This window comes from Arvicanthis niloticus, chromosome 30, assembly GCF_011762505.2.
Source record: "Arvicanthis niloticus isolate mArvNil1 chromosome 30, mArvNil1.pat.X, whole genome shotgun sequence".
In the NCBI taxonomy this organism is placed as follows: domain Eukaryota; kingdom Metazoa; phylum Chordata; class Mammalia; order Rodentia; family Muridae; genus Arvicanthis; species Arvicanthis niloticus.
Window position 1 is genome coordinate 16,625,647 of NC_133438.1, and position 24,840 is coordinate 16,650,486.

At 35.7% G+C, this 24,840-nt stretch overlaps 1 protein-coding gene across 2 annotated transcripts in view; it reads left to right on the forward strand.

Annotated features, from left to right (window-relative positions):
* The window catches only part of Lama2 (laminin subunit alpha 2), a 572,138-nt gene that overhangs the window by 128,136 nt on the left and 419,162 nt on the right, over positions 1 to 24,840 (forward strand). For both annotated transcript variants that reach the window (XM_076927972.1, XM_076927973.1), the window contains exons 2-3: positions 5,481 to 5,651; positions 12,222 to 12,334. In XM_076927972.1, coding sequence (XP_076784087.1) covers positions 5,481 to 5,651; positions 12,222 to 12,334 — 284 coding nt within the window. The remainder of the gene's footprint in view (positions 1 to 5,480; positions 5,652 to 12,221; positions 12,335 to 24,840) is intronic.

Consider the following 24,840-nt stretch of genomic DNA (forward strand, 5'->3'; position numbering starts at 1 on the left):
TTTCTTTAAGCCTCTTCCCAGTTAAATTGTGCCTCTGAAAGCAGCAATTATTTTTTTCATTTGATTTTCCCCAGAGATTCAGTCTGTTTATATTAATGTCCTTTTAACTTAATTTTTTATTTATTAATTTTTCACTTATCTATAATTTTCCACTTTTTTGTGTTATACCCCAATTTTCTAATTATTAACTAGTCAATTAATTCTATTAATAGGTGATTGATTTAAACTTTTCAGATAATTGAACTATGTGTTTGTTATTTCTTTTTGGGGGGTGGTTCGAGACAGGGTTTTTCTGTATAGCCCTGGCTGTCCTGAAACTCACTCTATAGACCAGGCTGTCCTCAAACTCAGAAATCCGCCTGCCTCTGCCTCCCAAGTTCTGGGACTAAAGGCATGCGCCACCACTGCCCAGTTTGTGTTTGTTATTTCAACTTTGATAACAAGATTTTCAAATATCTTGCCATTGCAAGCATTATCCGTGTGTGTGTTCATGAGTATGTATGATTTAATATAGCTTAAAAAACAGCTTCCAATGCTTATTCCAATATCTCTTTGATCTCAGCAGTGATCCCTATTGAGATTTATTTGAGTTAAGTTTTATTATTTCTTTGTCTAGGAATTTTTTTGATGCATATTGGATTTTGTGAAAAATTTGTTGTAGAAACTCTGGATTCTGTTATGTTCTTGTGATGAATGCCCACCCATCTTCTCTGTTGGTAGCTGTTAACTGCATTCACACACCTGACTCAAATCTGTACCCTCTGTGCAGACCTACTAACCACCGCTAGGGTGGAGTTCCTGGCATCTAATGTTTGGGGAGCATGTCAGGATTAGGGACTCTCCCTGTGCTCCTCTCTGTTGCAGTATTTTCCCGCATCACTTGCGCACTGTTATGGTTCCTCAGGTTTGCTCTTTGACCCTTCCAGGGAATGAAACTGTGGGATTGGTAAACTGATCCCATGACATTTCCTCCTTGTGTGTACACACACATGTCCTCTGCCTTTCATATGCACGGCTTCAGATTTGACAGCAGCTACCATGTCAACACACTGTCAGGGATTTAGGGAATTTACAGCTTTTATCTGTGGAAGCTTTATTACATTGTCCGCACAGGCCAACACGTATGGATGTGCCATGCTATAAACAAGCAAACAATGTAAATATGCCTACAAAACCAGTGACCTTGTAGAATTTTCTAAATATTTGCCATATGAGAGCAAAAATTTTACTTGATCACTAACTTAGAGTTAAACTTTTCCAAGATGTCATGTCTACTCACTGTATATATATACATATATACATACATATATATACATACATATATATACATACATATATATTTATATTAGAAAACTAAATATATTACCTTTTAACTTTTTAAATAGTATGCATATTATACTTTTTCATACACATGACATATAAAAGGTAAATATTCATTTAGTTTACATCAGACTTGGTGTTTTATGACTATAAATCTAACTAAATTTATTTAGTTTAGAGTCTACTCAGATAAAACATCAATCATTGTTATGTGAAATAATATCCACTGGTTTTTATGTTATTAAAATTACAGAATCTCAAATTGAATCAAATGACTTTAAGTCAATACTCTTAGAGTGTTCACCAGCTATTTGTAGTTCACTTACACTTCTAATGGTTACATAATTATAGCAGGTGACCCATATCGAATATGACAATAAATATCACCCTGATGCTATTAAGAAGAAATGAATGAGAATAGCCTAATAGGTTTAGCATATAATGAAAATGCATTGTAATCCATAATATGACATGCCAAAGATTCAATAAAAGCTCAAATATTGACCAATTCTTTGAATTGGTCATTAACAACTAATTGAGGGCCTTCCAAGACCAATACCCTGTACTGATTTTTTTAAACAAACGAAAAATAGTGATTAAATTTACTTCCTGACCTTGAAGCAAAGCAATTATATTGTGAAGAGGTTAATTTTGTGTATGCGATCAATAAGTATGGTAGAAACAAATTAATGGAAAAGAAATGAAAGAGGCTAAATGTTAATTGTATTAATATCTTCAGTATAATGTCTAAATGCCCTATGAAGCAATAGTAGAGTGATAAGTAAGTTATGTATTTTGTGAAGTATATAAATTGTTAAGATTTGCAGAGGATTAGGGTCTGAGTCTTCCTCAAGCAATCTGAGCTTTCAAGAGCTAGGTTCAAATTACATTATCAATCTTAACTCTATGTTACTCATCATTGAACTGTACTTCTTTATAAAAGTGCAATTACACAGTAGATTATTGGGAATTCACATTATGAAAACAGAGCATAGTTTCTCAATCAATGTCACTTAGGTGACTATAATCCTCTTGTGGCTCCATCTTTCTCATTCATTTATCCATATATCTCTGAGGGAAATCCCATAGAAATAAATTTTCCATATATAAACCTAGAATACACACTAATTAATGTGATCCTTCCTCTCTCTTTCTGGTTCTTCTTTTATGGTAGCTTTGGCCTTTGATAGCACAGGCCTGGTCTCAAATTATGTTCTATAGCACTGCACCACTTGAGAGAAGATGTCTGTCAATATTAGCAAGGCAGGAACAATGGCCATATGAAGTTCAAGACTCTATATGTTAGAAAGAGACATGTAGTTAAGGATGAGAAAGAAATGACAGAATCAAATTCACAATGTCCTGAGTACGTTTTAGACATGTCTCAGCAGGCCAGCAATAATAAACAAACAAACAACCTGGCTTTCCTGGAAAGTGTTAGGCAGAGCTCACCTATTTAGCCTCATGTTACTACCCAGAAACAAAGATCTAGGTCTCTCTCAAACAGAAAATCAAACTTTTTTTTCTTACACTATCATTTTATACTTTAAATTGTGAAGCAAAGGGGAATGAAAAAATCAAGTTGTCAGCAATGGGAACCATGTAATGATCTGTTTTGATGAACCACTGTGAGTATTTTATGTGTATCTGTGTATCTATGTCCATGTCACATACCTGTCCAAAGACATCTCTTATGTGCTAGGACAAGGACAAGTTTAAATACACTGATGGTTTCCCAAAGACCAAAAGATTGATAAAAAGAGTCCAGCCCAGATAGCATGTCCCCCGGCTGGCACACTGTTCCTTCCTGTAAGTTTCAGTTTTCCCCAAGATCCCATTTACATTTCCCTACCTCATAAAACTCATCTTAGTACTTCTTGAGTGTTTGGATATATGGCTTAGTGCATGCTCAAAATATCACTGAGAGAATAATTGTCCAGTGGTACAAAATGGAAGAGGAGAAAGACATCTAGCTGAATCTTAATTATTTCACCATATATAATTTACTAAAGGGGGGAATAAAATGTCTAAGATATAGAAGCAGTTCCCTGGAGACTAATTATTTAAAATTTGCAACTTCATAACTTCACAAAATGGTAAAGTTATTTCCAGTAACACTTATTTGGCATGAAGAAAAGACAGAATGAAAAATGAAATGCCTGCCTATTGTATTCACTCTTTACTTTTATCAAAACATTCCCTATTTTCTCACAAACTAAATATGTTATTTTTGTGACTGGCTAATATTTCTCTGAACAGTGATCATAATAAACTGCCCATGTCACATGGATGGAATAGTTCATTGTGTGAAGACCAAAGGACGTTGAGATGAACAACTTCTGCAGAAAGAATGGTTGAGCTAGTGAGTGGGATTACGTAAAAGGAGTTAATGTTAAATACTAGAAAATGAGGGAAAGTTGTAAATGTCAGATAACTGTTAGCTAAAAGCAAGATTAAGACATGACTGTTAATGAGGGCAGTTCATTGGAGGATGGGAGACAGGGGCATTTAGAGACTGGAGAATGTGGGAACTGAACGAGTAAGGATATTGCTTATGTATAACAATTTGTGAGTGATATTTGAAAGCTGAGATATCATTTGGGTTCTACTAATTTACATCTTCAAGTTTTGAGACTAATTACAATAATGATTACAATATTTAAAACTATTTTTCTGTTTTATATTATTCTTCTGATTGAAAGGAAAATTCAATAATTAAATAAAAACCTTTATGAATCCAATCAAATGTTCTAAGTACTCTTTCTGAGTTTTCTCTTTAAAAAATGCTCTCAGTGCAATTATAAGGTCAACTAAGGCTATAAATGAACACAAAATGACAAAACATATGTTTTACATCACACTGTAGGCAATGTTAATAGGCTAGACTCTAGGGTCAGGCGCCTGGGATGGGAAACCTGCTGCTTGCCAGCTGTCTCCCAGACAAGTTGTTTAGCAGCTTAATAAAGAGAAGGTAAAGTAGCACTCAGATCACATGACTGTTTTGTGGCACAAATTAGTCCACAAAGATGAAAAGCACAAGAACCATGGCAGATGTGGACAGAGTAATATCTGGCATAATGTCGATACACATTAATAGAGAATGTTACTGATAACATAGGCAGCTGTTTCAGACTGATATTTGAGCCAAGATGCCATCTCTCCAACTTGTAGATATACTGAGTCCCAACTATGTCTTTACCATGTGTCAATGCATGAAATTAAAGCATAAAGCATTCATGAACTAATGAATCCAAGGATCTCAGTAGAACAACCTGCATAAAATATAGTTACAAAGAACTTTTTGTCAACCCCCAAAATGATGAAGACTTAGCTGGTACATTTGCAGAGTCAAGAGAGCCTGAGTGATTAGAATGTTCTGGATACAACTCAAGTCCACTTATTTGACCTTTCAAATATATCCCTTCCATGATGAGATTTCAGTTAAATAAGGGCTTTTGATAATTGGCTTTACTGGACTATTATTGAAAGGAGGTTCACAGAATGAAAATTGTAGAGAGCAGAAAAGGCATCACCTAAGAGGAAGTGAAGAACCTCTAATCGATTCTTAGTAAAAACAAGAGACCTTTCCACCTTGTACTGAGATGGGCCTACATAAGTCAAATCCTTCCATTAGATCCAAAGCAATGACTTCTGTCCTATGACCACTAAGTACTATGAAAAGTTTTGGTGAAACAGAAACCAATAACAAATAGTTTTCTCCAGCCTACATATGAAGGTGTTGCAGCAGCAATGTATACTAAATGGTAAGTGAGGCATATAAGGACCATGAAGAAGATAGGTACATAGTTGTATAGAAGCTACACATGTCATAGTTTAATGCTGTGCATTAGATGACATGGAATGCAGATTCTGATAGAATAATCCCATCATATTAAATACATAATGCCTGGTTTGAGTAACTTTTAAATTAAATACTAGAAAATAAATGTTAAGAGGACATTTTACAACCTAGAAAGTGTTTTAATAAGTTCTTTTCATATAGTACTTTTGACGCAGTTACTGATTTAACTATGGTATTTAGTGGCTAATTATTTTTGTTTGAATTGACTTGATTCCCTGAAAAAAAATGTCAGTTAAATTGTACTTTAAAATATAGCAAAAAATGGTCTGACCTACCTTTATTTGCCACCCTTTCTCAGGTTTATTTCCTGCTGTCCTGAATCTTGCTTCAAATGCACTCATCACAACCAATGCTACATGTGGGGAAAAAGGACCCGAGATGTACTGCAAGTTGGTGGAACATGTCCCCGGGCAGCCTGTGAGGAACCCACAGTGTCGAATCTGCAATCAGAACAGCAGCAATCCATACCGTATGTATTGTATTAGTATTTGTATGGCACCAGATGGAAATCAATGATAAGAGAAAAAAAAAAAGACATTGAGGCCAAATTGCATTAAGTTTAAAGAACTCATGAACCTAAGAATTCCAGAATTTTTTTCTACTGTGAGCATTTTATGAACATTTTATGAACATTTACCATTAGTGTCCCATACATATACAAAGTTAAGTAATAGAAGGAAATTCACTGGCTGAAGGTCTAAGGCAGTTATTAGAAGCCCTGGCTCCAGAATACTCTCTGGAGATTGGGTGAGTTATGTGACACTCGGCTGTTCATTGCTTACTTATTATCTATGTACTATTCTTCTGCCCTAATAGGAAAAAAAATATGGTCCGGCCTTCACCTAGTGAATGAAGAGTTAATGAGTACAGCTTCCTGAAGTGAAAGAAGAGGGTCATAAATTCAGTATCAATGTAGAGATCTCTTGCCAGTGAAACCATGATGAAGTGGAAACATGGGTCCAATTTTCTTAAATTTATAAATTTGATATAGTTATTTAGCTATTATTCTCTCTCTCTTTCTTTCTCTCTCTCTCTATGTGTGTGTATGTATGTATGTATATATGTATGTATGTCAGTATTACATTCTTTTTTCTGAGATGAAAAACAATCTGCAAATTGCAAAATAAAGTTGGAGAGCATATATCCATTTATAGGATATATGGATACTTCTGTGATTAAAATTGCTGATTTTGTATATCCATAATATTTGAAAAGCTAAGGTATATCATGGAAGGCATCCATAAGAAGACTTTTTTTATCTTCTACTGACTGATATGAGAGTGGGAGTTGGGAGAGATAGCATGTATTATGGGTGTTGATGTAATATTTTAAAGCAGCATTTTCTTGGGCTGACTATGTAAGTGGCAGCTCTGCTTAGCTCTGCCACCATGTTCCACTGCCAGAGCTAAGAATGGAATGGCCAGCCGGAAGCATCAGCCCTGCCACCCACAAGACACCAGCGTGGGAGATGGCTCTGCCAATCTTCTACACTGTCTCCACAAGGCTGGGCTGAGCCCAGACCATCCTACCATCCACACGATACCCAGTAGGAATTAGTTTCTAATGCTTAATGATTAACCAAAGGCATTATATGTTTGGTAGTGCTCAATAAACAAGATGCTCATACAATTAGAGGTGTTTCCTAATTAACTAACCTAGATATAAGTTGTTACCCAGGACTGTCCCCGGTACAAGCGTGGTTCTCCGTCCTCCTACATCTCTGTCTCCTAGCTCCTCCTTTTCCTTCTCCTCTTCCTCTCTTTACTCTTCCTCTTCCTCTCCTTATTCCTCCCACTTTAGCTCCTCCCAACTTGCGGGGAAAATTTCCCACTACACATGGGTTTTGTTTTCTGTGCTTTGGTATGCCCAAAACCGAAGACCAGTGTCAGAGCCTGGAGAAGCTTTACTACGTAAGGGAATTATTGTGGGTAATAATCAGTGACAAAGATTTTTTAAAAAATTAAGGCAAGAAATTAGAAGAATGTGACATCCAATTGAGAGTAAGGAAGGATGATGAAGGTGTAGATACCGAATCAGGTAAAAAGAGAAGCTAACAAATAAGTGGATGGACCCTTGAGAATTTAGAGACAGTAGAGTAGAAAAAACAAAAAGAAATGAACTGATGGTTATTAACTTGCCTCCTCACTGAGAATAGGGATGAATGCTGATGGATGAAAATCACCATCTATTCATTTTTCTTTAAGACATGAAAGCTAGAAGCCTGGACATGGTGGTAAGGGAATGAAAGACACGGGGTGGAAGGAAGGTATGCCCTGTGCTTAGATTAGGGTAGGAAAGAGAGAGAATTAGAAAAATAAATCACTATTTATACATATATAACATATGTATCAAATATGAAATTAAAATGTTCTTTATATTATGGTCTAAACATAGAAATACATTTAAGTATGTAAATACTTTACACAAAAGAGACAATAATGGAAGTGAGTGGTATCATAAAAGCTGTGTTAGTGATGCGAAGTTTGGCGTGGAAAGTAATTGAGTAGAGACTCCTGGTTGGAGAAATGAATTACTTGGCCAGCAGAGCCACAGACCCATATTGTCACCTGTCTGCTTTAGAATTCTATATTTGGGGTCTCTTGCATCTCAGTGGAAAATGCTTATATTTTGATGAGGACACACCAAGTTTTTCACATCAAAGCCAGAACAAATTCTTTCAATGAAGCAAAGTGCAATGGAGGACGGGTGTGCACGTCTCTGCTTGCTCACCGGACTTTTAAATACTTGTCACAGATTGGATTTACTTTGTGTTACTTTTCAGTGTGAATGGCTTCATTGCATTTCAAAATCAATTTTGATACAGGAAACTCAAAGAATAAGCTCCGGTAGGAATAAAAAATTGGCAATAAATTATGTGAATATGCTTGAGTAAAAGTTGTAGTCACAGATGGTAAATTTCCACAAATTCAGAGACCTTCTAGAATGAATCTGCAAGGCCCGCATTGACCATGCAAAGAAAGTGAAAGGTGAACTCTTTGGCTTTTAGTAGTTTGTGCTTCTTAATTAAAATAGGAACAGTTTGAGAAGACTGCCTTATGACACTCCAGCCAATTTTCAGATGTAGTTGCCTCTTGCTTTGACTTGTACAGTTTATTCTGTTTGAGGATATAATGGTGTTTCTATCTTTTTTAAGTAAGGGAACTTTGCCAACAGTTAATCAGTATATACAAATTATAATTAGCAAAGTGGGAGTTATGGTTAATTGTTGATAAGTATTCCCATCTTTTCGTGGCTAATTGTCTTATCAATTTGACCCAAGGTAGCAGATATCAGGATTCCCATTTAAACAGCTTTTTTTTTTTTTTTTTTTTTTTTTTTTTTTTGGCAATTACTGCAAACTTATAAATTCTGTTTGGAAATGAATTTGCATGTGTGCTTGACTTTTACACATAAGAACAGCAATTACCAAAAAAAAAAAAAAAAAAGTCAGGAAGATGTGGGAATGTCTATCTATGTATCTATCTATCTATCTATCATCTATTTATCTATCTGTCTACCTACCTACTTATCTACCTCTCTATCTACCATCTATCTATCCAATCTATCTGTCTATCATTTTGTCTGTCTGTCTGCTATCTGTCTATCTATCTATTATCTATTTATCTATCTATCTACCTACCTACTTATCTACCTCTCTATCTACCATCTATCTATCCAATCTATCTGTCTATCATTTTGTCTGTCTGTCTGACTGTCTGTCTGCTCTCTATCTATCTATCATCATCTGTGTATTTAACTATTTGTAAGGGCAATGCCAATATACTTCATGAACTTTTTCCAATGTGCTGATTTTTGTATTTACTCACACTAAGAGATATTTTTTTGAGATTCAGTTATGCCCTTGTTATTTGCCATTCTTATAAAGGGACATTACACCTGGCTTCAATAGAATCCAACTGGAACTGATTATTAATCATTGATCAGATTTCTTTTTATTAATGAGATAGAATGCCTCGTCACAATCACTTGTTGATGTGAAAAAGACTTGGTACAAAGTCAAGTCCATGGAACACCGTAGTTGCATTGAAAATTACCAGTGGCAAAGTTATATTTCCATTCTGTCCTGTATTATCATAGCCAGATTAAAACATGAACATCAGACTTTACCTAAGTTTAGGTTTGTAGCTGAAGATTATAAAGAAGTCTAAATAAACAAAGATAACATTGAAATTTTCACCAGCTAAAAATGGCGAGTTTAATCTACATTCTTTCACATATGTGTTTGTGTGTATGGGTATATAGATGTGTGCTGTGTGTGTGTCCTGTTTTATGTGAAAAGGACAGAGTTTAACCTTGAGTGTTGATACCTGCACCCTGCCCACCTTTGATATTGAAGTATGGTCTATCATTTTTTCCTGGAGCTTGCCAAATAAGCTATGTTGGGTGCTCAGGAAACTCCAAGGATTCTCCTGGAAAAAGTTCCAACACAGTCCAAATCTAACAGGATTTTGAGATGTGAGGATAATTCTTTCACAGCTCTGAGAATACACACACACACACACACACACACACACACACACCACTCTGCTTTTTAGGGATTACCATGCTCACAGAATAAGCACTTCACTGACTAAACTATATTTCTTTCTTTTAAAGATATTTTTTGTGTTACTATAAGATTTTTATGTGTGAAGACCATATTTTGGATTTTTTGATTTTTTATTTTCAATTTTTATTTAGTAGAACATGTCTATAAGATTCATAACAACACGCATTCTCAACAAGCTGATAATTTATTCTGATACTACATAAACATATTCCTCATGAGGAAGTCTCTGAAGAAAGTGATCCCACTCAAATGTTTTTACTGATCATTGGCTAATAAGGTCAATAAATGAGCATTTTATAGTCTTCATTGAAGTATACAGCATAATTTTGACTAAATTTTTCTTAATTTGAGATTATTTTATTATTATTATTTTATTATTAATATATTATAATTATTATTATGAAGCTAATCATATGTCTCTAAATGTCGATTTACAAATGAATTTTGAACTCATGGTTATAGCAGATAAAGGTTAATGGGACTCAAGATTGCTGTTACTTAAAAAATTCTGAGGGGAGAATGTTAACTCCTTAATCTCTTATGTGCATTCTTTTTTCTGATTTTACTTTTCTCCTGGAAGCGGAGGATCTGGAAAGTGCTCCTGTGAGTGGAGTGTTGCCATCCTCATTTTAAGGATAAAATAGAATTTAAGTGATTAGTCCATGGCCAGTTAAGTGCTGAATGGTGGGGCCAAGAAACAGCTAGCATCTTACATGCCTGCTTTTTGTACACAAAGTCTTGTGGTCTTTCACTCCACATCATTAGACAAAATACAGCCCTGCCTCATATATTATGTTGGCAAATTAGGAGAGGAGGCTTGATCCTCATAGTGACAAAATTATGTCAGGGTTCCCTATAACAGGTCTAGTAAAATGAATATATTATTAAAACTACATTTCTTACACAATATAGTTTGGATAACTCAACAATGGCTATTTTCACAGGGAAGAAGCTGAGATCCCAGTAGCCACTCGGTTAGGTATCCCAACCTGCTGTTGAAGTTCTGGAGGGTTCTTACAGAGCCACCAACTTCAGTGCATATGGGAAGCCCAAAGAATCTGGATTCTGTTATCAGCAAAGAAATTCAACTCCAGCGACATCAGAGGCAGACACAGAGTAGAGAAGTTTGCTAGTGAGATGCAAAGGCAACAAGGCAGGAAGCATAAAACTCTTCTTTTGGGTCTCCTTTTATCTGGGCTGCCATTGGAAGGTGCATTTATATTTCTGCCTAGGTGGGTCAGCAGCTTGTCTCTTAGTTGATCCCAGATCAAATTAGGTTGAGAACCAAAATAAACCATCACACCATATCTCTGAATATTGTTTGAGACAATTAATTCATACAAGTTTGCAAGGCTGGTACTGCTGAGCACACTTCATTCAGAAGGAACGGGAGGACAGCATACTAGCAGGGAGTTACATGATATTTGGAGGACATTTCAGAGGGCAGGTTTGCTGGCTTCTATGTGAGGTCTGAGGGACTTGAAACATCTTTACTTTAGCCCTGGGAACAGAAAGAGGAATGCCAGCAGCCACTGTTCCAGTCGTTCTCAAACAAGTGTGGTCTGTATATAATTAGATGAGAAAAAAAAGACCCAGAACCCATGAAATAGGAGAAAGGGTTCCAATATAGCCCAAAATGTATCAAGGCTGTAAGAAATGAGGATATTTCTACTCTGAGATATGTGAGCTGAATTTGATGACAGGAGAATCTTGGAATCTATGGCTTGTAAGAAGAAGAGAACGATATTAAAGACAGTCATGGTTGGACTCCAGACTCCCTTTGAATCTCACAGTAGGATTTCTTCAAATCTGTCTTATTTGGTTTGTGTTGGAAAGCCTATGTTTGGTTAATACATTAGAGTTTCATGTGCCAATTTCCTGGCTTGCAAATGTAGACTAGATTCCTCCTCTGGAATTAGTGATACACAGCCAACCATAGTAGGTTTCTGGAATATCCCAATATAGGTTTACATCATGATGGAAAGGTAACAAGTTAAAGATTTGTTAGAAAGAAACCTATAGACAGAAAATGCTATCATTTTATAGTAAAGTCACATATATACTGGACTGCCCAAGTCTCTGCAACAAAGAATATGTATGAATAAACAATAATCAAGCACCTTTCCAACGGGAGAGTTATTTTTGTTGTTGTTGTTCTTGGTCAGATGATCAGCGTGCTATTTGGATTTCTGTACTGTTTCTTTGCACTTAGTTTTTGGAGGTATCTTTAAGGCTGTCCATTTTAGCTGGTGGTCAGTGTTTAGTAGCCTTTTCTGTAGCCCAGGCATGATGACATCATTTCCGGCATGTTGTGTTAGCGTGTGAAATCATAGAGGAAGTTTGATGTCTGATCTGTTATTCAAAGGCTTGTTCCACCTCAGCATTGTTTTGCTTTGTCTTTGAAGAGACAGGTATAAACTGATCATCCGATCTTTTTTCTTCCTTCTCATGCTGCTGCTGATTCCACAGAGAGGCACCCGATCACAAATGCTATTGACGGCAAGAACACTTGGTGGCAGAGTCCCAGTATCAAGAATGGAGTGGAATACCATTATGTGACAATTACTCTGGATTTACAGCAGGTAGAGTATACTTCCTGTCACTTTCCACTTCTGAAATTCTACCTTGCATCTGCTATTTGTCTAGTTAGCCAGGTTTAGATGAAGGGTGAGTAGTGATGATTCTTATCACTGTTATTTTCTTGATATTGTGACAAAGTGTCCTTTCTGTTTCACAGATAACCATTTATTGATGTTTGGCTCTTACTTCTAAAGCACAACTCAAACAGACCTATGGGGGTGGTTTAAAAATGAATTAGAGGCTAAGTGTGAGTTACACAGTTGAGAGTGATGCTGAAAATATGGACAAACAAAATTTTATGTGAAGGGAACATAACAGCACAGTTTAAAACTTGTAAAACAAAACTTTGATACCACTTTGCTGATAGTGTGGCATTTATAAGGCACTTGGATAGCAAGGCTCTTGAGCAAATCGTTCCTTGTTCCTGAGAGTTGAGCAAGCTGTGACAGTTGGTTCCCAAATTAAACTTGGACCAGTAAATACATAAAATTTATGATATAAGTCAAAGATTGTCTTGCATAAACCTGCATGCCTTCTGTTCTTTTTAAAATTTTTTTAATTTATTTTTTCTTTTCTTTTATTGGATATTTTATTTACATTTCAGATGCCATCCCCTTTCCCCCTTTCCCCTCCCCTAGAAAACCCCTATCCTATGCCCCCTTTTCCTTTTTGCTTTTATACAATTTTTTAAAAATGTTAATCAAAGGCTTTATAAGTTTGGTAATGCTCAATCAGAAGTGTAACCCAATACCCAACCTAGATATATCAACTATCTTTGACTGGTGGAAACACATGAACATCTGCCTCCATGTCCCCCCCCTCTTTCTCTCTCTTTCTCTCTTATATCCTAGCTTCTCCTCTCCTTCTTCTTCTCTCCTTGCTCCTTCTTTTCCTTTCGGTACTCCTCCCACCTTAGCTCCTCCTACATATCACCCTTCCTGTTAAAATAAAACTTTTCTCTCAAAATACATTTAGAGCATAATTATGCCTATTTGTACCAGTGAGGTACAAGATAGTGCTAATAACCAGTCCATCATTTTGTTGACTAACCAGAACCTCTGTCATTTCTCCTAACTAAAACACTTAGTTCTGAACCTGGATTTTTTTCTTGGCTTTAGAATGAATGTCAGCTGAAAACCATCCACTCAGATCTTTTCTCTCAAAGTAAATAGCCAGGATTGGCTATGAGACTATAAGTTTTCAAGCCCATCAGAAATCCAGAATGACTGAGTTAACTGAGATTACGGGAAGCACAACGCATAGTTTCTGAAACTTAGCCAATTTATAGAGACCGCTGAACACCTGGACAGTTCCTATACTACAGAAAGTTGGAGCATCAAATCTTCAGCCTTCTGGCTCAGGATCATCTGACAGACCTTAGTGATGCAGAATTATTAAGGGCTGATTACTCTGTCTAGGCAGATATAATCAGTCGACTATTCTGCAAGTGTGTCCTTTTCTGGACAGTAATTTGTCTGTAGATGGAAAGAGGCAATTCTTGCCTAGTGACTGTCTCACCACAACTGGAGTAACTCTAAAGATGCTCATTTTCTTCTTAGAATTCAATACAGGAAGCTGTCAGGAGCAGACAGGTCTCTAATCAAAATGAACATTAATACAGAAATGTTTGTCACGTCAATTCTGTGGACTTCTGACATTTTGAAAACCAACTATCCATGTAAGGTAATCTGGACTGTTGCCTGTTAACTCCACTCAGCTAGTTCTAAATAAAACATAGAAAACACCCTAACAATAAACTCCAAGCCATGAATTTGCTGTAGTCCCTTAACTCACAGGCTAACCATCTCAAATCCGTTAAAAAAGTTAAAGAAGGACTGGGTCTAAGCCTAAATGTGTTATACTGGTACAATGCCTATGAGAGTATCAATATTCATCTCACTTTTATATCAATAAGAAGCTCATACCAATGAAAACCTTAAAATTTGTAATCAAAGTAAATTGGTGCCATTTAAGAATTTATATCTTCATCTTGATAATAATTGTACAGATTTCTACCAATAGGTTATGGCTATGCAATAAATCCTAGCTAATCCTCTCTATTCCCACAAAACCGCTACTTTTCCCTAGAAAGACAGCCCAATATTTACCACCTTAGTCCCTAAGCCCAGGGAATTAGGGGCACTGACTCTTCATTAACTTCTTAAAGCTGATTATGGGCATTGAGATATTAGAAGAGGAGTGGGGGGAAGAGTAAATTGATGAGCCTCTGATGCTGTGTCTTCACTGCATCCAGATGGAATTCCAGGACCTCAGAGGTTTGAGCAGGTCTGCTCAGCTTGCTTGATGAGTAGATACACCAAAGCTGTGTATTCTGTAATATACAATTCTTAAAACAAATTTTAGTATCAAGATAAATTTTTTAAAGAGGGCTGACATTTTATTAAAGATGTTGGTTCTAACAGCCTTTCTTTTTTTCCCTCTTTTATTGGATATAATATTTACATTTCAAATTTTATCCCCTTACCCCATTCCCCCCCATGCCTTCTGTTCTTAACTTTTAAATTTTTATTAATAATATTCACATCAGGCTAAGTTTAAAAACCAGAAACTCATCCTCATTCCCAAATTATTTAGGCTTATATATGAATTTGTGATAGAATTTGTAAAGACATTCACATAATTTTTTTCTTGAAGCATAAGATAGTGTCCTGGACCAGAGGTAAAGACAAATGTTGAAATTTGATAATTTATATTAGATCTATTTTACTTTCATTCTCTAGCATCATCATAAAAAAGTCATCTAGCTGCTCCTCCTGTATCAGTGTGGAGATAAACTAGTCAGAAAATAAAGGGATGCTTAAGATGTTTATTGACACGGACTATTCAATGAGGTCATAGTTGTCATAGGATGCCACGATGGGAGGAAGTAACAGCTAACAGAATCAACACTAGACCCAGGAATTAAGTATCCTTTCTATTGGATCTTGACCCATCTTGGGAATGGCAGTGCAAATTCCTAAGTTAAAAATGGCTGCTCTCAGAATGAGGAAGTTGGTAAGTCTCATAGAAGAGCCTCCTGTGTCCCTTCTTGGCACCTGATCAACTGGGTAGCAGCAGGGTGAAAATGCTATTGCTAAATGACCAGATAACCTGGGTTTATTCCTATCTATTAGCACGGTGTCAGCCTTGAGTTTAGTTCTTAGTTCCAGGAAGTCTCAGATCATTGTCTGGTCATGGAGTGGCAAACACCATCCTTAAAGTAGGATTATTCTTTAGGCTAGATAATCTGTGGATGAGTTTCCAGAGGATCTTACCTTCAAAATGAACTTTCTTCCTTTTATTTATTTTTTCTGGGTAAAGACATCTTGGTCCTTTATTGATCCCAGCAGCCATGTGATCATTAAAAATCAAGAGTGAGACTGCAGCCCATTGACTCATATCACTGCTGGTGATATAGAATCAATAGATAGTGAAGGTTTATTGTTCTCATTTATTCTCCACTTATTCTTTTAGATTGCACATGGATCAAGAAAGTCAATTATTAATACCATCTGCACAGATTACTTAAACTCTCCTTTGAGTTCAACAATATCATTTACCTGTTACCAAATAAAACACCATTTCCCCTCTAAATTACAGTCATATGGTGTAATCACAGATTTTACCTTAATCTTGTAAAGTCTATCATTAACTTAACAAATCAGAGGTCCCCCGAAAGCCATATTTCTTCAAGGAATGCAGGGATGTCTTCCTAACTGTGTTTTGTGTATAGATTTCCACATGATCACATGATGTCTTCTTCAGAAGTAGTTGGTGTTTTCTGTGTTTGTGCCTCCTCCCATGTAATAACCTTATGATGAGCCAATATTCTGAATGGTCTTTATAGCAAGTGAAAATGTTATGTTTATAATATAGGTCAGCCCAACTCCAAAGTCTGAATTCACCAACTATAATTGGTTCAGAGGCTATGGAATCAAATAGTCTGATGCTCATTCATTTTGATGTTTATATTTACTTTCTGTTACTTCCAAAAATTAGCCTGTTATAAGCATGTAAGTGAAGGAATATGCATAAAATCTGTATTAAGTAAGTGCCCATTTCTACTTGACCATAGATTTTAGATTAGTCAATTTACTAATGATGTAATGTAAGCAGGGTTTTATAATAAATTTTCTTAGACCAAGAAAAGGTTTCACACTTTCATGTATACTCAGTCTTAGGAATAACTAAATTTGGAGAATCTTCTGGTACTTACTTAGCTACCAGACAGAGATGTTGGAAGATATTTTTGAACATAGTGGTTTCTGAGGCCATGTAGACATTTTCTCCTATCTCACTTGCCTCTCACAACGGCCCCTTCAGACAGCTGGTACTACCATCCAATTTAATAGTTTTTGGAGGCTTTAAACTCTGAGACATTTACTTTCCCTAATTATTAATATTATATTTCCTTAGAAAATCAACACTACTGAGTGATTTGGCTTTGTGTGAAGAACTTTAGTCATTGGTCAGAATGCAAAAGCCCCTCTTTAATAGTTGAAAAGTATAGAGACTTAGAAGAGTGAGTTGGACTTTTCTACAAGGCTTCCAGCAGGCAATGCTATGGTTCACAACTGAAGAGTTCAAACACAAAATTAGAATGACCCCAGTCTATCCAATAGGATTCTGAAGAACCAGGCCCACAGAGCTCACGAGAGTTGCTGCTGTTTTCCATATATTTCACTACATAGCTTGGGCTCAAGGAGTAACAACCTACTGTCCTTCTGGCTTTTATCAGGAGAATTTTACTAATGCCTATGCTATGAAAGACAGCCAGCTGTATCTCTCATTATTTGACACATACTATTATACATCTAGAATGATATAACTTCTGTCTTTTTACACATACCCTGAAGGGACACCTAATCTCACTCAGCATCATACTAGCTATTGTCTAGTGAGAGTCAAAGCAGTGATGCCATTAGTAATAGGCAAACAACATCACTGGCTTTCATGGACTCAGTAGAAGGTTCATTATTCTTATGTATATATTCTTGTGTTCATATATTCTTATGTATACAATCTTGGCAAGTACTAGTGATTTTGTTTACATATTCTTGACTCTTTTGTAAGTTGTTTATAATGAATTACTATTTTAAATATAAGGAGCAGTCATTGGAATGGCTTGATCAAATCTTCTCCAATTACACTTAGAAGTTTCTTTAATGTTTTGGCATTGGAGATAAGCACTAGAAAAATAAGTACAATTTATTTGGCAAATAAATAAGTAAAGTAGCTCCTTATTTTATAAACAGATTGTTTCCAGACATTTATTACTCATGCAACATCCCCAGCTCTATTTACTCACAGCCTATCTTGAGCAAATGATTTAATCATACTGTTCCTCACCACTGAGATGAGCAGAATAAATTTTACATTGTGGCAAGAGTATGGCAAAATGATTATCGCAGTATAACAACTAAATTTCTTCTGGCAAGCATGGTTATTATGAGGATGCAGAATCTGTATAAACGCAAGTAGAAACCGAACTGTTCTGTTTGAGTACACACAAAATCATACAACAACTTAGAAGATGATAACAGACACTCAGCGATTAACAGGATGTCTAAACCATTGTCTTTACTCCATTTCAAGATGCCACGTGACTGACTGTCATGATTTCCGATCTCACGTTGTTATTTATAATCTGGTTACCTCTTTTATTGCCACCCTTGAATTTGCTTAGGGAGAAAGCTGATTAGTAGGTGGAATAACACACAGAGAAGCAAATTTGTGGTAGAAATTTTTGTTTCTCATAAAAAAAATTATTATATGGGAGCTAGTTAAATGTCTTGGTGTTTAAGAACGCTTGGTGCTCCTGGAAAGGATTGAAGATGTGCTCCCAGCATCCATGTTGGGTGGCTCACAACTGTTTATAATTTTAGTTTAAGAGGATCTGACACCCACTTTTCTGGTCTCAGCGAGGATTTGTACACATATGCACATACTTCTTCCACACAGATATATACCCAGAAATAAATATTACAGTGTTTTTAAAAGTTAATTATTTTTATATTGAATTATTTAATACTCTTCTGTATTCCCAACGCTCAAAGAGAAAATTTGAAATTATAAATATTTAAAAGTTAAACAAAACTCCTTCAAACAAGTAATAGGTTGAAAAGGATATTATAAATAAAACTAAATTGTGAGGCGAGCACGGGGATACAACATATCAAATCTTAATGAACAAAGCAAAAGCAATCCTAAGAGCAACTGGAATAGAAACACATACACCAAAAAGAAACAGAGGTCTCTGTCAGCCTACCGCTGTTCCTCAAGGAATAAATAAACAAAAACAAATCAATCCCAAATTAACAGAAATCATGAAATAAAAAAAGACCGGAGCAGAAATAATGAAACTGAAGTCATCAATAAAATTAGAATTTAAAAAAATATGAACAATGTTGGCAGACCAAAGCAAGATTACTAGAAAAAAAAGATTCAAGTGATATCTGAAATAAGAGGATAGATTGCAACAGATACCACATGTGCTGAGCAGGTCCAAGATTATTGTGCACCACAATTATCTATATACCAATAAGTCAGAAACTCTTAGGAGACATGGCTGGATTCTTGATAATCAATCTCCCAAGGCTAAGTCATGAAGAAACAGAAAACCCAAATAGTCCAAAAGAATACAGAAATTACTCACTAATAAACACCACCATGAAGGACCTAGATAGGTCAGTGGACAAAGTTGTGTTCCATGAAGCTTGGTTAATCCTAGAACACACATAGGGAATGGAGGAAACTGATTCACAAGCTGTACTGTGATCTCCACACTTGTGCTTTCATACACAAATGTGCATACACACACACACACACACACACACACACACACACACACGAAGAAATAATATTTTTTAAAGTCTCCCTTTGAAGAAAATCCTGATGGATTGCTGAACTCTACCAAATGTTTAAAGAAACAATGCTAATCTTTCTCAAACCCTTTCTTAAAATCAAAAACTTTTTTTAGCATTCTGGAATGCTCTTGTATGAGAACATTTATATTGATATTAAAACTAGACCAAGACACTGAAGAAAAATTATAAGTCAATACCATTGTTGAACCTAAAATTTAAAAAAAAAATGCTTGAAAGATACTTCAGTATCACTTTCAAAGAGTCATTCACCACAAACATATGCAATTAATACTTGTTACATAAGAAGAGCCCAACAAGTGAAAGTCGACCTTTATGATACTGCTTATTAACAGAATAAGGATAAAAATGATTATCTCAATGGTATAGAAAATAAATTGACAAAATCCAACCTTTTTATGCTAAAATACTCTTAAAAGTGCATCAAAGGCATGGCTATCAAAGGCATGAATGTCAGCAGTGTAAATTCCATATAAGACACACCTATAATTAACAACATGTACACAAGAGAGCAGATGAAGGAATTTCATACAAAACAAAGGTGTTACCACTTCTCTTCAGTATGTAGTAGAAGGCCAGAGAGATTCAGCAAGAAAAATAAATACAACATCTAATTTTTTAAAAAATGTTAATTTTTTTAGTTTACAAATTACTTGTTCTTAAATACAGAAAACTGAAAGAATCCACCAAAAGAGTAAGAACTAGGAAAAAAAAATCAATGAAATCACAAGTTACTCTGCGTTGTCAATAAACTGTCTAAAACAAAATCTAGAGAATGTTACTTCATGTAAAATGAAATATTTAGAGATACGCACGAGGAAGTGAACTTCTACTCTAAAAATGTATAAAACATGGATAGAAGAAATTGAAGAAGATGGAAATAAACACCATCTATTATAGCTGTATGTGGCAAAAGGAACAGTTGAATCGTAAAAGGCATCTTTCCTAAATGGCTGCTAATAAGGGCTTCATCCTTATGATTTTCTATGACTTCTGCAACTCCTGAAGGGTTTACCTTGTGGACTAGAAGGACACAAATATTCAGTTTCCAGAAATCATAAAATAAATGGTCTTACCAATCATGTTTCCAAACATATTTCAAATGTCAGTCACCTTTCCACTGTCCCTGTGACTCTATCATATTTACAGCATTGTTTGAGAAAGTCTCCAATGATTGTAATTCTATTTCCTGTAATGAAGTTGGGAATCGCAGACTATATTTACTGCATTTTGTTTTTCCAAGTGGTAAAAACATCAGGCAAAATACGGGGCCAGGAAAGACTGACATAATGCTACTACAATACCTTTTAAACATGTGTTGACTTATTTACTTGTTTATTTAATTAACAACACAGTTACTCTCAAGTCTAGAACTATCATGGAAACACTAAATATTTGGAGATATATACCTCATTGCAGCAAAGCTATTTGCCTGCTGAGGAAAAGCTTCTTGGAGTCACTGTTTTAGTTAGATTTCTTATAAAAAGTAGTAACAAAAGAACTTTGAGAAACAAGTTGCCTTTTAAAAGGCTGTGGGAAAGATCTGTTAGCATTTTAAATCATACCAACATTATGATGGGAAGCCTGAATAAGACATCCCAAAATAGATGAGAGCAGTTTTCACAGCTGTCTGATGGCTCTCACACACAAAACATCTTTATTTCATCATTTTACTGGCATCTTGTATGTTTCCTCATTTTATTCTTAGAATTTATCTTTCTACTTGTTATATCTTACTATACCTATGCACACATGCCTTGGACTTGCAAATTTATGTCCTTATACATATATTGATTATAATAATAATTATTTATAGGTAGATATGAGTTACTTTCATTAATATAGCTATATGTTTTAGTTATAAGATGGAATTTATGTTTTTTTATTTCATAAATGGGACATATTTTTATGTTATCCTGCCTATAAAATGTAGGAACAAAAGCCAAGGCAGACCAAAAAGGCTTGGGAAATATTAGGAAACAGGTCTAACAATGTCACTGCCTTATTGGTCTGAGGAACAACTGATAATATGTAGGCAGCTATCTCACATCCTGCTGCATGTCTACTTGATATTCAGTAAATAATCCATTTGGTCTTCTATATTGAAAATTTCTTGGACAGAGAACAATTGGGCTAGGTGTAATGGGTATATTAGAGAGAAAGCATACCAAAACTAGAGTAAGTTCAGAAACAGTTTGATCACTGCTGTTTATGATGGCACACAGTTTATGTCATATGGAAAATATTTAATCACTTTTAGTTCAAATTTATACAGATAGGACCTAAAAAGTATCATTTTGTCATTGAAGCACTTTTAGAATTTTTTGCGTTATATTTAGTTATGTCCCCCAGATTATTTGGTTATAATCAAGAAGTAGCCTCACCATTTACTGCTTTGTTCTTTATATAAACACTTTATATGATTGATCTTGCTGTATTCTGTTGCCATTTACATGTTCATTTTTTTTATTACTTTATTAATTCAAACATTCTGCCACTTTCTGTTTTACCTAATAATAGTATGTAATTGAGTTTTGAGGTTTTATTTCCTCTGAATACGTGCTTTTTAATAAAAACATATATTTCATATATGCACATGATAAAATAATACAATATCTTTATGATTAAAAAAAGAAATGTTAAAATGTATTGAAAAGTTGGTGAATATTTGCTAAATGTACAAATAGCCATCAACTTATATTCTTCCCCCTGCTCTACCCTCCTCATTTCTTTATTTATTAGTTACTTTTTTTATTGCTGTGGTGAGATACTCTAGCCAAGACAACTTACAGAAGATTTAATTATGGTTTGGCAGTTCCAGAGGGTTAGAGTCCTTGATGGTGGTTCGGAAATGGCAGGTGACCAGAGCAGCATCTGAGAGCTCAGATTTAGAACTGCAAAGAAGAAGTCAAGAGCGTCCACTGGGGTTGTGTGTGTTTTTTTGGGGAATGCAAAGCTCATTCCCAGTAACAAACTTCCTCCTGCAATGTTACATCTGCTAAGCCTTCCCCAAACGTATCTACCAACTAGGAACCAAGCATTCAAATTCCCAAGAATATGGCACCATTTCATAGAACCACCACATTTACTTCTAGCCACTCTTATGACCACATCATAATACAAATTACATTCAGCATAGCTTCAGAAGTCTCAAGAGTCTTCCATATTTTCATTAAAAGTCCAAAGAGTCTTCTAAGACCCAAAAGAATAATTGTAACCCTAAGTAAAATCAAAAGTAAATTAATTATTTTCAACATTCAATAGGACAGAATATATGTAGCCATTCTACAAGGTAAGATTGGAGTATAGTGAGAAACACTGAACCAAGGAAGACAGACACTAAGCAGAGTAAACTTCAAATCTGGTAGTTTTGTCCCCAGTGTCATAGGGCTGAGGTGCCTCTGACTCACCAGCTTTGGTGCTTTTATTACCCTTCTTTCTCTAGAACTGGTTCTTCTCACTGTATGCAGTTCTCCAAGGAAGATATCTCATGAGACTGAGACTTCTAACAACTTGGATTCTCCATATAACTTCAGGCTTCTCTTTTACAGTGGCACACAATGGCCTCTCAGTGCCTCTTTATATCTGAGACACCTCTGCCACATTCTGGCCTCACTAGCTCTCTGAAGTCACAGAGGAAGAGTCTATGACATGCTTTTAACTCCAGCACTCAGAAGACAGAGGCATGCTGCAAATGTCTGAGTTTTAGTAAATTTGTCTGAGTCTTAATTGAGGGGCAGTGTGCAGTACGGTAGAGTCCGTTGGCAGTTCAGTTTGTGGAGTTCAAAAGCAGGTTGCACAGAGAACACGCTAGATACAGGTGAAGTTAGAATGAGAAGGAGCCAGAAGATTAGAACAGATTGCCAGAATTTGTTTGAGGCTAGGCAGAACAATTCAGTAAGAAGCTGAGAAAAGCCAGTTTGAATTAGTCAGCTCAGAGAAGAGTTTGAGCTAGAAAAACTGAGTTGGACCAGCCAGCCAGAGTTCAGAAAGAGGGAGAAAGTATGAGCTTATTGAGCAGTAAGCCTTTGAGATGATAATCACATTGGGTGAATAAAAATTACTCTTACAGTGATCACTAACAACACCATGACAGAGTCAATATTAGGCTTTCTTGAAATCCGCTCAGCCAAAAAAATCAGTCCATTATTTAAAATGTAGCCTTAGACAGGTTTTTAGGACAGTATAGAAAGCAACTCTAGTCAAACTATCACAAGAACAAATGGTCTCTACTCCAGTTGCTAACTTTTTTCATCTCTGAAACCTCTTGAACCTGGCTTTCACAGCCCCCGGATCTCTTAGCTCCTCCCAGGATATCTCCATAAGTTATAGCATTTATGGCATTTGACAGCTTTCCTATGATAAAATCATTCCACATTCCTAAACACACAGACACACACACACACACACACACACACAACACACACACACTTTCATATCTGTTACAGCAATTAAAGATGTCTAATCTTTGAATTAAAAATCTATTCACAGAGAAAATGCATAATCAAACCACCTCACTGATGAAGAGACCTGAGCACATTAGTGGTTGCGTGGGAAGAAAAGGAGTGTGTTTGTTTAAATGAGATATTCCTCATATTCTAGGAAATTTGAATACTTGGTCTCTAGTTAGACATATCTGGAGTGGCTAAGTATGTGTGGACCTGATGGGGAAAGTGTGTGGAAGGTATGTGGAAGAAGCCCACTGGGGAGGGGTAGAAAATCCAAATGCATTTCGATTTGATTCCCCCTTACAAATACAAATACATTTGTATATAAATGTGTTTCATATACCTCTTTTATTGTTCTATGTTTAAAGGTTTTACAATCATTTCTCTGCCCATTACCATATGTATAACATAGATAATTCTTTAACTGAGAGCATTGCTAATATGTATTATTTCCTCAGTCTTTTTTTTTCTTTCTTTTTTTTTTCAACCTGCTTTCTTGGTTGATTTTAATCGATTATCAAATCATTTATTTATTATGTTGAATTTTACTCTTGTGTGACATGTTTACTTTCTTTACGTTAATTTGGATTTTATTTTTACTATTTTTCCTAGCTTCTTGAAATAGATCACTCATATTTCAGTCTTTCTTGTTTCCTAGCATATTCATATAAGGCGCCATATTTGCGTCTACACATCTTAAACTATTCTATAATGTTGACACTGAATTTTACTATCATTTACTTGAAAACAGTTTAAAGTTTACATTGTAATTTTTTTCTGTTTTGGTGACTTTTTTGGAGAGTTTTAATTTTTATATTTATTGTTTATTTTATTTATGTACATTTCAAATGTTGTCCCCTGGATTTCACTTCCGCAAGAACTCTGGCTCATCTCCCCTCCTCTTTGCTTCTATAAGGGTGCTCTGCTACCCACCCGCCCACTCCTGCCACCCCTCTAGCATCTCCTTATACTGGGGCAGCAAGCCTCCACAGGGACAAGGGCCTCTTCTCCCATTGATGCCAGATAAGGCCATCCTCTGCCGTATATGTAGCTGGAGCCATGGGTCCCTCCATGTGTACTCTTTGTTTGGTGGTTTAGTCCCTGGGAGCTCTGAAGGGTCTGGTTAGTTGATATTCTTGTTCTTCCTATGGGTTGCAAATCCCTCCAGCTCCTTCA